Source organism: Diadema antillarum, unplaced genomic scaffold, assembly GCF_040938485.1.
Source record: "Diadema antillarum isolate AM-2024a unplaced genomic scaffold, OU_Dant_1.0 scf00000064, whole genome shotgun sequence".
Lineage (NCBI taxonomy): Eukaryota > Metazoa > Echinodermata > Echinoidea > Diadematoida > Diadematidae > Diadema > Diadema antillarum.
This window is the reverse complement of record NW_027270953.1, coordinates 1179800-1195360: the sequence shown is the minus strand read 5'-3', so window position 1 is coordinate 1195360 and position 15561 is coordinate 1179800. Positions and strand designations below refer to the sequence as shown.

At 39.5% G+C, this 15561-nt stretch overlaps 1 protein-coding gene across 1 annotated transcript in view; it reads left to right on the top strand.

Moving 5' to 3' along the window:
• The window catches only part of LOC139716363 (ras GTPase-activating protein 3-like), a 102120-nt gene that overhangs the window by 57249 nt on the left and 29310 nt on the right, over window positions 1-15561 (top strand). The window contains exon 5 of the mRNA XM_071627909.1: window positions 12692-12772. Within this exon, the coding sequence (XP_071484010.1) occupies window positions 12692-12772 (81 nt within the window). The remainder of the gene's footprint in view (window positions 1-12691; window positions 12773-15561) is intronic.

Sequence of the window (15561 nt, the reverse complement as noted above, 5' to 3'; positions counted from 1 at the left end):
GTTTATCATATAAACATTATAGGTAGCTGTAAGCGTGAGGGACCTTTCAAAAGTCATGAAAGAACGTACATGGCACAAACGAGTTCCTCCTTGCTGTCTTTGTGACATAATGAAACATATGACACACATTCCAGTATTGAGATGTTTTGGTAAGACTGTCCTTATGATAGAATTTATCACAGAGTATATATTTCTCAATAGCAAAATAAAATTGCACTTATAAATGCATGCCCATATATGGGTTTGCACTACCAAGTATATATTCCTAGAAGGTTTTTGGCCTGCTTGTCCATGATATTAAGCTAGAGTATGCATGAAAGCTATCATTCATACATAAAGAAAAAACATTGCTGGGCTTCAACAAGTTTTTGTCACCAAAACCATCTGTACAGTAGATATATCTTTGCGTCATTGAGGTGAACTTTGGTATGTACACACAGAATTCTTTAGGACTGTATTGTGTGATATGATGTTGATAGGCACTCCATCTTGATATGATACCGTATATCTGGCCAATCATCTGAGCAAATGCTTGAGGGCTACATTCAACAACAATTATTGACTCATGAGAAATTGATTGCCCTGTGATGGTATGTCATTGCCCCTTAGTCCCTGATGTGCAGGACTTACGGTAGGTGAGGATTATTTTTTTTTTTTTTCTTCGGTCATCTTTCCTCTTTACTTCTGAGGTAAATGCCCTCAAAGTTTTTGAAAGTGTGTATTCAATCTGTTCATGTTTGCAAGTACAGCTGTACTGGATGAAACGTTGATGTGGGCATGGTGTAAAATGTCAGTATGTTTTAAATCCTGTTTGTTTCGGATGTGCAAGGCTTACAGTAGTTGAGGGTTTCTGTTTTCGTTTTTTGTCTTCCTTTTATCATACTTCTGGGGTAAATGCCGCTAAAGTTTGTGAGTGTGTATAAGTGGGTACTGTAAAACGAGGAATGTTGGCGTGCATTTTAATTTCTCGAATTTCGCGAGCGCCAAGATTCGCGAAATTAAAATGCACGCGAAATTTCTTATCTACACTATATGCATTGAAAGCAAGTGGCAAGTCGCGAAAATTTCTTCCCACGAAAAAGGCCGTCGGCTCCAATTCGCGAAAATTTCGTGCCACGAATATATCATGTTTTGCAGTATGTGTTTATGTGTGTTTGTATTCGCAATGTACAAGATGAAACAGTGATGTAGGCACATGTCAGTATGTTTTAAATCCTGTTTGTCTCAGATGTGCATCACAAATATTTCCCGAGGTTTTTATTTTTGCGAATTTCGCCAGTCAGGTGCTATTCGCGAAATTAAAGACACGCGAATATAATGACTCTGATCCTGATATGAATATGTGACGCACACGGATACATTTCTCTGTTCAGTCCTGTACTCAAGGATCGTGAATTTAACCACTCTTGAAATCGTTGGGAAGTCCTGATATGCAAAAATGTAGACTCGCTAAATATTTGGCGTATACAGTAGATGAGGGTTTTTTTTTGGTCTTCTTTTCTTCAAAATTCTGAGGTAATACCCCCAAATTTTGTGAGTGTTTATAAGTGTGTGTGTGTATGTGTGAGTGCATGAGTACAGAATGAAACGTTGATGTGGTCGCAGTGTCATTGTTAGCGTGTTTTAATGCTCTTTGCGATGCAGTGATTGAAGATGTTCTAACGCTGGATGAGAGCCACCTCCTCTACGCTACTGGGATAAAGTCTGAGCTTTGCCGGCAGCGAGATGCCCCCCCCCCCCAAAAAAAAGACGCATCCACAAATGATGAGTTTGGAATGATGGGGAAATCATTAATGGGCCATCTGCGAAGCAGCGCTTGTGTGTGCGTGTTCGCTCGTTCGCCGCGGGGCGAGGGAGATAAGGAGAGGAGGCAGCGGACGGGGAACGGTCTTCGGCCATCAATCATCCAGCGGGCTGCGGCGAGCAAATTTGCGGCCTGCTGTTTGCTCTGCCCCAATCACTCGCATTAGAGGGTCACTTGGGTCCTAATGACTTTACGACTAATGTGGAGAAATTGGGGAACATGTAACGCCATGCAGTTGTTTGTCCGTGTCGTGATAGAGTTGCTTTGCTGCATTAATATATTGCTTTTTTTTTAAAGCCCTTTTCCTATGACAAGCAAGACTTCTGAAATGTTATTAAGTGTTGTGATATCAAAGGTTATTTGAGTCTTAGGGCCAGCCAGTATTTTGGGGGAGATAGTATTAGGTGGCATGTTGTCTAAGGTTTAGTCTGTAGAGCCATAATATGGAGCAAACGAGCCATCTTTTTCAAGAACCGAGACAGAGACATTCTAAAGGTAACATTTTTAGCATGTTGTGCCTCAAAGGTCACTAGTTCTTCGGAATTCCCTGTACTGGTATGTCTTCTTTTTGTCCTGTTGTGATGTCTTCAACAAAAATATCGGCATGCAGTTTATACATGAAATGTTTCCCGCTGCCGTTGTATGTTCTGTAAAGTACGCTGCCATGCTGTCTCAAATTGACTATCGGCAAAATGAACAGTGTATGTCAGTAAAAAGTTTAGTGCTTCTGTTTCGTGACTCTCACTTCAAATGTCTTTTGTAAAGTGGTACATTGCCTCTGAGCCCCTTTTCCCCATTGGAAGTTTTGTGAAACGTGTACAAGAATGTCGCATCCACAAGTAGGTCATCATGGAAGTTGAATAGTGGGACCACAACAGAGAACAGACTAAAAAAAAAAAATTACCGACAGGAAGTGGTAGCAAAGGTGACATCAAGAAAAAAAAAGAAGAAATATTGAGGCCGTAATGAAATTACACAAGGTGCAATTGTGATGCACATGTAGTCAAATGTTTTTAGAGTAAGGTGGTTGTTGGTGGCTGGAGGAAGGAATGTTTCCGACGTTGGAATGTAAAGGTCTTGACCATCTGTGCAGCCATTTCCATTTCCCTGGGAACCGCTCCCGCAAATCAATTGGACCTCGTGGTGGTGCCCTCGCGGCCGCCGTCGCATGTTTGCTCTTTGCGCTCATTATGCAAGTGTAATCTGCGAGGTGTGTTTGCACATACAGGTGTGTTTGCCCAGTGTAATCAAATCTCACATGACACACAGTGTAATTGACAATGAAACCAAGATGTGAATATCATATCGCTGCCTCGTACTATACCTTGACCCTGGCAGGCTTGCTGGGAGTAGTAGTAGTAAGTGGGTGATTTATTTCAGTGAGACAAATGTCTCTTTTGAAGGAAGATTGAATGGTGTGAAATTTAGAAATCAAACTCATTCTAAACAAATCCTTTTTTTTTTTTCATGGTGCAGGGAAACCCGGTATAATGAGCTCATTTACAATGAGGTACCTCTTTTAATGAGTTAAACTTCGCAGTCTCAATTTTGCCTTCAAACCATATTAACTGGGCTCCTTTCCAGTACCCTTTACAATGACGTACCGATTATAACGAAGTAAAATCGGTGGTCCCAGCAACCTTGTTATTAACAATTTTTTCTTGTAGTTCAGTTGTCCACTACGCTTATTTGAACACTTGCTTTAATTCTTACTGTTAGGTGTCCCATACATTTGTCGAGGAAGAGGGATTTGAACCTAAGGTTGCCCACGTAGATCCCAGAGCCCTGTCCACTATGCTACAGAACTCACACGGTCTTTCCTTCACGATATCTGTCATGTTACACAGACTACTGTAAGAGTGGAAATTTTCGCGGTGCTGAAATTTTCGCGCATTTCGCGCAACCAGAAACTAGCGCGAAAATAAAAGCACGCGAATATTTTTGCTTGCCATATGTTCCCGTGCGTGATGTCTTGATTCCGCGTAATTAAAAACCACAAAAACTCTTCTTATCCGGCCAAGCGCGAAAAATTAGTCTTGCAAAAATATCCACTTTTACAGTATACAGAAGTGTTTCCAAAACAACTTGATCTTATCCTGAATAATCAACAATGCAAGTTCTAGTATGGAATAAAAAGTGAAACGAAGTCTTTAAAAAAAAATCTTTGTGTAGCGATTGAGGTACCTTCATGGTGTTTTGGATGACACGATTAATACATTTGTGTTTGCAAAAATCGGCAGTGTTAGGGAGTTTCCTTCACCTCTTATTGTCAAAGAGATCTAAAGCTCTAGACTTTGTTAAGTGGAGAAGAGTTGTAGTTGCTGTACTTAATGACTGATTTCTTTTCTTCCTGCTAATTGGATGTACATGTAAAAAACAATGGGAGAGTTGTCAGTCAGTGACGTCATGGTCATGTCTAATTCACATGATATGATCATGACTAGTCTTCACTGATTGTGGTGAAGACGTAACTTCGATCTTCAAACTTCTGTCATTTTCTTCTCTTTTTTTTTTCATTTTTGGTCTGCCTGAATAGAACCTTTCAACTGTTCCCATGTTCATCATCATTATTCATTTGATTTATTCAAGGTACTATGATCAGCCATGACTGTTTTCCAGTTAGTCCTTGCAATATTCTTCATGATAAAGTCAGCATGAACACAGAGTGGTGTTTACCTTTAAAGGACAAGTTCACCTTCATAAACATAAGGATTGAGAGAATGTAGCAATATTAGTAGAACACATCATTGAAAGTTTGAGGAAAATCGGACAATCCGTTCAAAAGTTATGAATTTTTGAAGTTTTTGTGCAGTAACCGCTGGATGAGAAGACCACTGCAGTGTATGAATAACTTAGATGTCACATGCGTACAACAATATAAGGAAAATATAAAGAGAATTTCACAAAATGTCATCTTTTGAAAAAAGTACACATTCCCTTGACTCGTTACCGACATATGTTATGGGTAATATTATTCCCCCTGCCTTTAGAAAGAGGCAAGTCAAGTGGTCTTTTATTATGCGAAAAAAGTGAAAATATGTTGAATTTTCTTTACATTTTCTTTATACTGCTGTACGCATATGACTCACAAGCTGTAGTAGTCTCCTCATCCAGCGGTTCCAACACAAAAATTTTAAAAATTCATAACTTTTGCATCAATTGTCCAATTTTCCTCAAACTTTCACTGATGTGTTCTACTTATATTGCTGCATTTTCTCAATCCTTATGTTTATAAAGGTGAACATGTCCTTTAAATATTGCACTAAACCTATGACAAGGATAGCATTGCTGAGGGTCCTATTGGCTTTGTTTATCACATCACATGATGTGATAAAAACCCAATCTGCCAGCCATGACTCCAGGGGCGGATCTAGCTTTTTTCCAAGGTGGGGGTTTGAGGGGCTGAGCTGAGTATTGCGAGGGAGCGTAGCGACCAAGCCCGAGCGAGGGAAGCGAGCGAGGGGGGAGGGTGTGGGAGGGGGGTATCCATCCTCCCACAGTAGGGAGATTTTTCATTTTTAGGGTTGCCGGCTTGCGATTTTAAGCATACTTGCATGCTCTATTTTTCATCTTTTTCGCCAACCCTGGCTCCGCGGTCCCTGGGTTTGTGATGTCCCAATGGCGATGCAGAGCATCGTCCACAAGGCGATGTCTGTGAGCCGCGTGGAGCCGCGTGGCGTCGCGCCAATTTTTTTTTTTTAAAGCTATTTGAACCCCGTAAGTGATGTTTTCCTGGCATCTACTAACGTAATGGAGAACATAAAAAGCAGTCCATGATATTACGTCTTATTAGAATAAGATCAAATAACAGTTTAAAACAGGCGCGCCGGAAGCAGTTTTGGATTGGGGGGGGGGGGGGGGCAAACATTGGAGGGGGCTCAAGATTAGACCATGCATATTTTACACAATATACACATACACACACATACACACGCACACGCACACACATCTATTATATATATATATATATATATATATATATATATATATATATATATATATGTAAAGTGGCGTACGGTGGGTCGAAACATGGGGGGAACCATAAAGTAATTTTGACGGTCTGTATGCTTGTGCGTGTGTGCGTGAGCAATAATGGGACTACAATACATTACGGAATGTGATACATTCAACAACGCAGTCATTGAGGAACATTGTAAGTTTTCCTTACATGGATTATGGAATGACGGTGTGAAACGATCGACAAATTATATACTGTCAGCAACATATTAAGGTGAATGGCATAACAATAAAATGCGAGCGAGCGAAGCGAGCGAGCTTGAAAATTTTGATATTCTGCAGTTCCAAAACTGGAGTTTTGTAGCTATATATTTCGTTTTGGAAATAAATGGAGCGCATCGGGCGCAACTGCTGGCAATTATTGGCAGCAACATTAGGAGAATGGCATAACGATTCAATGCAAGCGAGCGAAGCGAGCAAGCTTGAAAATTTTGACATTCTACAGTCCCAAAAAGGGGTTTGTAGCTACAGTATATCTTTCACTTTGGAAATTAATGGGGCGGCGCATCGGGCGCAACTGCTGGCAATTACTGGCAGCAACATTATAGGAGAATAGCATAACGATTCAATGCGAGCGAGCTTGAGAATTTTGACATTTTACAGTCCAAAAACTCCCGTTTGTAGCTATATCTTTCGCTTTGGAAATTAAGGGGGGGGCATCGGGCGCAACTGCTGGCAATTACTGGCAGTAACGTTAGGAGAGTGGCATAACGATTCAATGCGAGCGAGCGAAGTGAGCGAGCTTGAAAATTTTGACATGTTACAGTCCAAAAACTCCCGTTTGTAACTATACCTTTCGCTTTGGAAATTAAGGGGGGCATCGGGCGCAACTGCTGGCAATTACTGGCAGCAACATTAGGAGAGTGGCATAACGATTCAATGCGAGCGAGAGAAGCGAGCGAGCTTGAAAATGTTGACATTTTACAGTCCCAAAACTCCCGTTTGTAGCTATATTTTATCTTTCGCTTTGGAAATTAAGGGGTGGGGGCATCGGGCGCAACTACTGGCAATTACTGTCAGCAACATTAGGAGAATGGCATAACGATTCAATGCGAGCGAGCTTGAAAATTTTGACATTCTAGAGTCCAACAACTGCCGTCGTAGCTATGTTTTTCGCTTTAGAAATTAAGGGGGAGGCGCACCGGACTCAACTGCAGGATGCGAGCGAGCGAAGCGAGCGAGCTTGAAAATTTTGACATTTTACAGTCCAAAAGCTGCTGTTTGTAGCCATATTTTTTCCCTTTTATTCATATATATACATATTTATTTTATTTTATTTGTTTATTCATTTATTTTTTTTTTTTTTTTTGGGGGGGGGGCTTTTTTTTTTGGGGGGGGACTTAAATCATAGTAATTTGAATACTTTCAGAGCATTAAAGATGATATTTGGACACAATGTTATTTAATAGTTTTTTGGGGACGTGAATTTCCATGATTAATCACAAAGTTGATGAGTCGGTTGATGAGCAAGGGTCCCGGGAACATACGCTTGTCGATAGGCGATAGCGCTAGGCCGGCGTGTATGTAATGTGCAATGCATCAATACAATACTACAGTACGCGCGCGCACTGCATGCATCCGATGCAATACCGCGCACCGTCATCAGTGCTACATGCTTGCGCCGCGCACTGCATCATAAATGGGTCTAGATACGTGATGGCGTTTTTCTGTGCGCATCACAGTGATGTGCATAGAAAAATGAACACATGTTCTCTTGGTAGTGGGGGGGGGGGGGTTAAAACCTATTGCCCGAGGCTGAGCCTGAGACAGAGTGCTACAGGAACATATATTGTATGCGTCTGGACATTATGGTGGCGTTTTCCTATGCACATTATATTTTTTACTTGGCAGCCCAAGGGGGGGGGGGGGTTTAAACCCCCTAAACCCCCCCTGTAGATCCGCCACTGGACTCTCTCATCTCTTTTTGACCGTAAATCACTTCATATCATGATGGTCAATAATGGTCAGTTCTGGGATGGTCATGTAATTCTGTTCTCACCATTAACTCAGAGAATGGAGGATCGGAGACACAAGCCCCTCCAGAACAAGGTGCAAACTCTTGAGACATCCAGAAATAAATTGTCTGAGAGGAAGAGAGTAGTTTTAGTTTCATATCACCATCACGCATGATTAAAACGGCTTGATAATATGTGACCAATGTCACACCTAGCCGTAACATACAATGTACTGTATGTAAATGCTCCATTGTCTTCTTTACAAGATCACCAACTCTGAGTGGTCTTGACTCTATAGCATTTGTTTCCATTGGGTAGATTGTTTGTGACCCACCACCATGTAGCTCAAGATTTTATAATACAGGTTACATTATTTTGTTGGTTAGTGTCAGTGAGCCCAGTCATGCAATGTGTGTATTTTCTAGCCCATTATGTTGTCTTTGTGGCCACATGGTACGAGTTGAAATGTATCGTGATGTGATGTTTTATTTTCACGAATCTTGCGAATACGCTCTTGAATCAGGAAAATATTACATGTGAATATAAAAACGTGAAAACAACAATGTGCTAAAATATCGTTAAAAAAACAAAAAACAAAACAAAACTCAATCCATGGTAGCACTGGATTGTTCCAATCAATAACTACAAATGTACTACACGTGGGCTGTGATGTAGAAATATCTGGGGCATAAGATTGCTTGAACAGTACTTCAAGTGCAGAATGCATTACTTGTACATAAATTTGTATGTGCAGGGAATCACTGGGTTTATATAACGTTTATCTTACTTTGTGAAAGGTGAAGTAACAAATACTAGACCCTCGCAATTAGGAAATTACATGTGTAACAATGCACGAAAATCCTCGACAGGTGTGCAATTTGTGAAAATATCTACGCAAAAATTTCAGCTCATACAGTATGTTGTTTTCCCAAATTTCATATCTTTAAATTTTGTTGGTGTTTGTTGTGACAAGTTACACATTAGTGTGTGAAGTTGTGTTAACAACAATATCAAATTGAAGAGAAACTGAAGATGATTGTCAAATGTCTTTTCTTTTAGTCTGTGTTCAAAAAATTGTGATTCAAAAGTGATGATTTTTGTGATACCTTTTTATCTAGGAACGAATGCAAGTTTTGTGAATAAATGCTACGATTACCTCAGCTAGTTTGCAAAATGCGATTGTGACCAAGTTGATGTCACTACATGAATGTGGTAAAAACCTTTGAAACTTCAAATAACTTTCATACCTCACTTAATTTTAGTCTGATTTGATGAAACAGCCACCATCCTCCATGTCTGACTTTGCTCCATGTATTGAAGTCATGGAGTGGAATATGGTTTGCCTTGGCCTTGCCCCCCAACAGTACACCCCCTCCCCCAATAGTCTTTGGGGAGAAAGAATAGCGTCGCTGGGGTGACAAGACCTTGTATCTCAAATTTTGGTGAAAATCACTTTTCCTGGAGTAATTGTCAGATAATCAGTTAATGTCCTGTCCAAATCCTAGCTTTCTTATTCCAAAAATGAAGCCACCATGGCATGTCAAAGGAAAGACAATCCCATTTGTTAAAGTGCTTTTGCTGCCATGTTTTTCCGCCCTCCTGAACATTTGACATTTGTGAGATAACAAGGTTGTGTCACCCCGGCACTGATTTGGGACATGCAGCGTAGGAGGTGATGAAGATTCCGAGTCATTTCTGTTCGATTCCATCTGATCTCTTTAAAAGGTTGCATAACACGTTTTCTGTGTGTGTGAAGCCATAGAGTGGCAGGATTTGTATAATTTCTCATCCAGTGCTTTTGCTTTGTGACTTGTGCATTGATTGATTTGACAGTGTTTGTTTGCACTTGTTATTAATTCAAATCAAGTGTAACACTGTTCCAAGTTCCAGGTTAGAAGTGTTTATTTACATTTAAAGGGACTGTACAGTACTGGTTGAGGTAGGGATTCATGTTTTGAACATTCCTAAGTGAGATAATGAAAAGCCTCTTATGAAATATGAAAGAGCATGTAATTTTAAGAAGGATTCAATGTTTATTTAATGAAAATTGGTTTTCAAATGGCTGAGATGTCCCCAAAAGTGCTAATAATAAAAGGCGACATGCCCCAACTTTATTAGTATCTCTTTGTTTCACCTTGTTTTTGGATATCTCAGCCATTTCAAAACCGATTTTCATCGAATAAACTTTTGATACCCCTTAGAACTGCATGCTCTTTGACATCTCATAGAGTGGTTTCTGAATATCTCATGAAACGTTAAAAGCTAAATCTTCACCTCGACCAGAACTGTACACACCCTTTAAGTATAGAGAAAGAAAGTAAAAAAACAAACAAACATGCACACACATACACATACACTGACACACACAAGCAAAACCTTGGTTGATAAAGGCAGCTCTTCATCTGAGCTCTTTGCGTGTGCCTTAATGTAACATGAAAATTGAAGACAAAATTTGGAAGAATACAACATCAAACCTTTAGCTCTAAAAATAAAAATGAATAAATGTTCAATGTGTACATAGACTTTGCACATATATAAATAGGTCTGCATGCTGCATCATATCATGTGACGATGTGTTTTGGATTTTTAAAATATTTTATTTAACAGAAAGCAACTTCCAGAAGGAGCTTAAAAACTTGAGATTGAGCTGTATTTATGTCAGATCTTTTAATTTGAGATGAATCGATTGAGATTCCTATCCTCCCCCTCCCGAGTTAATATTAATTTGTGTTTATTTATTGTGTTTCAAGGTACACGTAGGCAGGTACACAGTACATGTAGATACACAGTAGGCACATTGAAAGTACAGTGTATGCTTTAGTGGGGAGAGGAAGAAAGGAAGGTTACACAAAATGCCAAACACCGTGTACACCTCATTTGCTTTGATGATTGTACACTTGTGAATTAAAAATGTGGCCTTATGCCGAAATGAATTGTGAACTTCAATGATAACATCAGCTGCAAAAGGACTTGTATGATTGGCTCAAGAGAGCCATCATCCAGTTGTCATTTTGTGGTTCATGTATTTGATTGCCCAGATTGAATTTGTTCATCTCTAAACAAGTTTTAAAGATGATACTGCTTCTTTGAAGGTCCAATATATTTGTTGTGTCTCCCTCCAATGGAATTCTTGAATGCATGCAGGTGCATGCTGCTGCAATAAATGATTTCTGAGAAAGACTTACAATAACAAACTTGGTTTAACTAAAACGTACAGTGGTGAGTTTTTTTCATTTTGTCTGTGCAACCTCGCCCTCATATTGGAATAGAACCAGCCATGCATTAGAGGGAATGAAGAATGGTGTATATGAGGCAGATGCAGTATACAGTTGTGGTTATTTTGTCAGAATTATAATTGGTTCATGCCCACTGTCATCCAGGGATTGTTTATTTTTATTTTCTTTTTATTGTACCTTTGCCAAGGAAGCAGGAGGTTATGTTTGTTGATATTGGTTTGTCTATGTGCCAGATAGCTCAAAAAGTTGTTTTTCTTTTTAAATAAGCTTCTCAAGTCGAGGGCTTGTTAAGGGCTTTTTACACTTGTGTTTCTTAACCCCGGACTTTCTCTGACCCAGGACTATCGTTAGTCCCGTACCAATTTTTTCAGCTTTTTACACTCGCCAATTAGTCCCGTACTATCTCTTGTCCGGGGCTAAGGAGAAAACTGACCTTTTTACACTCGTATTTCTTAGCCCCGGACTATCCAAACCACATGAATATTCATAATTACGCTGTGTACTATACACGTACACGCACGCACCGGCAGCACTTGATAACCTCGTTTCTGATTGGTCAGTGAGGGTCGGACTTCGTCTCCGTCGCTTAGCCCAGGATTATTTTTTCGTTCTGTTTACACTCACTTGCTTGGCACCGCAATTGCGGTGCTAACCCCTGCTATTTTGCAGGGCCAGATAGTACCGTACTATCGGTGGGGCTAGCCCACTTTGGCAAAAACGAGTGTAAACAGAAAGTGGGCTAAGGATAGTCCCGTACCAACGGTGGGGCTAAGGCCCCCCCTTAGCCCCACCGATAGTCCGGGGCTAAGCAAAAATTTACAAGTGTAAAAAGCCCTTTACAAAGCAAATTCTCCTCAAAACTGTGGGCGTGCGTAAGCACATAATGTCCTCAAACTGTATTGCAAACAAGTGCACACACACGCACAAACAAGCATAATGAGATGCTGATAAGTAACTGCAGATCAAGGAGTACATCAATGATAGAAAGAGAAGGAGAGAATAGAGACAGGAAAGATAGAAGTGCATACTCTGCTTTTTAAAGTTCTTGTTAACCTTTGGGAGCAGTGATTTAAACAAATGTTCAAGATATCATTTTTTATGCATATGTGTAGGTCAGTTGTATCACAAAACTTCATACAATATCAGATTTTGCAATAGAGCCTCAAATTTAAGGAGATATCACTATTTTTCTCATTAAGCCATAACTGTAAAGCGATTTAGTCTGGAAAGATTTTTATTATAACTATTGTTCACATTTTGTATATTTAACAATACTTAACATTGATTATACTTGTTCCAATTTTTTTACATTGGTTGTTTCTCTCCCTAACTCACATTTAAGAACTATTTTGAAGCAGTAATGCTGGGTTTTTGTTTTATATGCAAAAGGTAAATTATGCATTTAAGTTCATTGTGGTGTGAAAGATACTAAATATTATTCTCTCATTCATAAAAAGATGAAAAAAATTTAGAAGATTTGTAGGGAAAGGGGGAAATATCTTCTGAATTCTTCTGACTTGGGGGTAATAACTCGTCAGCCACTGACACATAAAAATGCAAAGCTTTTATCTTTGAAACTACATATCAAACAATATTTTGATATATTTTGGTGCTATTTGGCAGCTGTTCAGTTCACGTCCTACATTCTGTTTCAAGCTATCTCATCTCTCCATCCACAGAGTCATTGAGGGCAGTGGTCTGACGATAGTCAACGGTCAGTGTGACACGTATGCAAGCGTCCACTACTCGTCAGCGTCCAGGTGAGTGTGAAACATTACCTTCGTTGATAGATGGGGAGGACCTGTGAATGCCGAGTTTCTGTGCTGAGTCAAATATGTACAAGAAAAACTGGTGTCTGTAATTCTTGATTATGATGTTTATGTGAAGGTTATTAGCCATGTTTTATCTTTTATTTTCACAAGTCTATTACAGACATGTCCTGTGATGCAAGTGAGTTCCCCAGACATCCTCATAAGAAGTTATGTGTAAAAACAAAATCAAAAGAACAAAAAATGAACAAATGCCTTTATAAATCCTCCATATTGTAAATGGTGTTAATATCAATTGGTATATTTGGACTAGTATTTGTATGTGTATTCTACAGTCCAACCTCTGCATAATGACCACTCCAGGGAAATCGAAAAAGATGACCACTATAGACAGGTGGCCACTACATACAGGTTGCTTGGCAACCTCATTACGCTACACAGCAGAGATATTCTCGGAACCGAACAAAGACAATGGTTAAAAAATCCCAAGTACATTTGCATAAAAGTAACATAAACAGTGAAACCAACCTGTGTTGGCTTCAGAAAAGGGAAATTTCAAAACCTACATAATGAAGGTTGTTATGGCGGACACTCTGAGCACAATTTACTTTAACCATCATTGGAAAGTACAGGTATGCTCGATAGAAATTCCACTTTATTTGAGAAATTGAAACTTAACAGGCTGTCTCTTACTGTTACACAGTTCCCCCCTCCCATTCCCCCACAAAAAACAAACAAACAAATGAAAACAGAAAAATAGTATGTTCTAGTCTTTATGGATAAGGTTTACAACAACTTCATCATTGCCCAACCAATACTATTATGCTATAGATAGTGCATATATCTGTTATACTGTGTAGTTTTATACATTCGCATCCTGTTAAACCCTTAGCCTTAAGAAGTATGCGTGCAGCTTACTGTAGATATCTATGATGGGAAACAAATGTATGAAATTCAGCATTTGACACCTTTTTATGCAAGAACTTACATTCTAATTAGGGAACTGTTTGTAAATTCCACTATTAAAAGCTTGTATCCTGTAATGGTAATAAACCTGCTGTTTATCCTGGTTTTCCTAGTGATTTAATATGCTATGTGTAATCTTTGTAGCATCGACTTTGCAAACTTGAGAAGTACTACAAGCCACTGAGCAAGGAAGAAAAAAAAATGTTCACTTTTTAACAAAGTCTTGAGCAGTTTAACATGTGTAGGCATTCAAGACAACGTCTTTGGTGTTTCGTTCAAAGTGCAAGTATGCAGGTTAGAGCATGAATGAGAAGGTGTATGTGTGCATTTCCTCAACACCTCCTCATATATGTAGGTCAGTGAGTTTCTCGGGTTTAGTTAATCGGAGCATATCGATGTGCAGCTGTAACCGGAATCAATTTCCTGTTCCACTGTATTAAAGCGAGTGTGTGAGCGAGAGCAGGGTATCGACTTCCCCGCGGCACTTCCGCGACTCTCGTGTCGAAATATGATTTCCCCGGCACGGTGTCTAATGGATGGTGGAATGAAGGCCCCCCGTGGACCATTAGCCCGACGGCTTGGGAGCCGAGGGCGGTAGCAATTGATTGCGGCTTGCGCTGAGGTCCAGTGGAAGGAGAACTGTGCTGTACTATCAATGTCTGCCTTACAATAGGGACTCTTTTTCTCGCTAAGGGATCAGCTGAAACCATTTCCCGAGCTGGAATGGTGCTGATGGGTTTTATTCAATGTATCTAGAATTTTCCAACAATTTTGCGCTTGCTGATAATGTTCCTGTCTCTCTCTGTGTCTCTCTTTTGTGGTTGTGATGGTAGTTTGGGCAGGGGAAATGATGAAAGAGAAAGAGGTACGGTACAGTAAAGTACACCATAAATTCTGTGAGCATATTTTGCAAATTGAGATTTTAAAGGTAATTCAATGCGTGTTTGAATTAATAATTCTTACATCAGGTTTTTTTTTTATAATTCAAATGATTGACAAATTGCCCTTCATCAACATAAATACATGTGATACATGCTGATTATTCAGTGTTTTGAATAATACTTATAAAAGTTTTTGAGTTATAGTGATAAAAATCATAGGCATACAATGTACATACTTCGCTGGGAGTCAAAACCACACAACCCATCAGGTGGAATCCTGGCAATGCCTGTACAATGTAGGTTGGAAGCCCACTGGAATATGTACAGTATAATGGCTGTGCACTTATGAACACTGAATAATCAGTTTGTACACTTTGTATAGTTGCATTGATGAGGGCATTTTTTGTTTTAAACTTATCAGCCAGTTGCAATTCAGTACATAGTTGAATCTTGCAGTTGTAAACCACAGCAACAGAAATATAGAAAGAAATTCTTACCTCTGAAGAAAAAAGTTATATGATTTTGGACCATGTAAACAAAGTAAAAGTACATTGCATTTCTGTTGGGGGGGGGGCAATATCTTCTCAAGTTGTGAATTTTGTGAACATCAGTCCACCCGCAAAATTTGTGAAAGTAAAAACACAACGTATAGTGTATGATTGTATAATCCATTGCCTCCTAGGAGAACTTTCTAGATTTGTTATGATGATAGAAAAATGATTGACCTTTGCTTCCTGATCTGTAAGTTTTATGACTCTATTCAAGAGATGTTTTTGAATGCAGTGTTTTGTTTCCGCTCTGCCGCACAATAGTTTGAAAAGAGAAAGTGGAATGGGCGAACAAAGTCAAGTTTTGTCACTTTGCTAGCCAGGAGAGTGTCCATGCCTACTTTGAAAGAGCTTTTCAACACAGTTTTGCATGCTTACTGTCTAC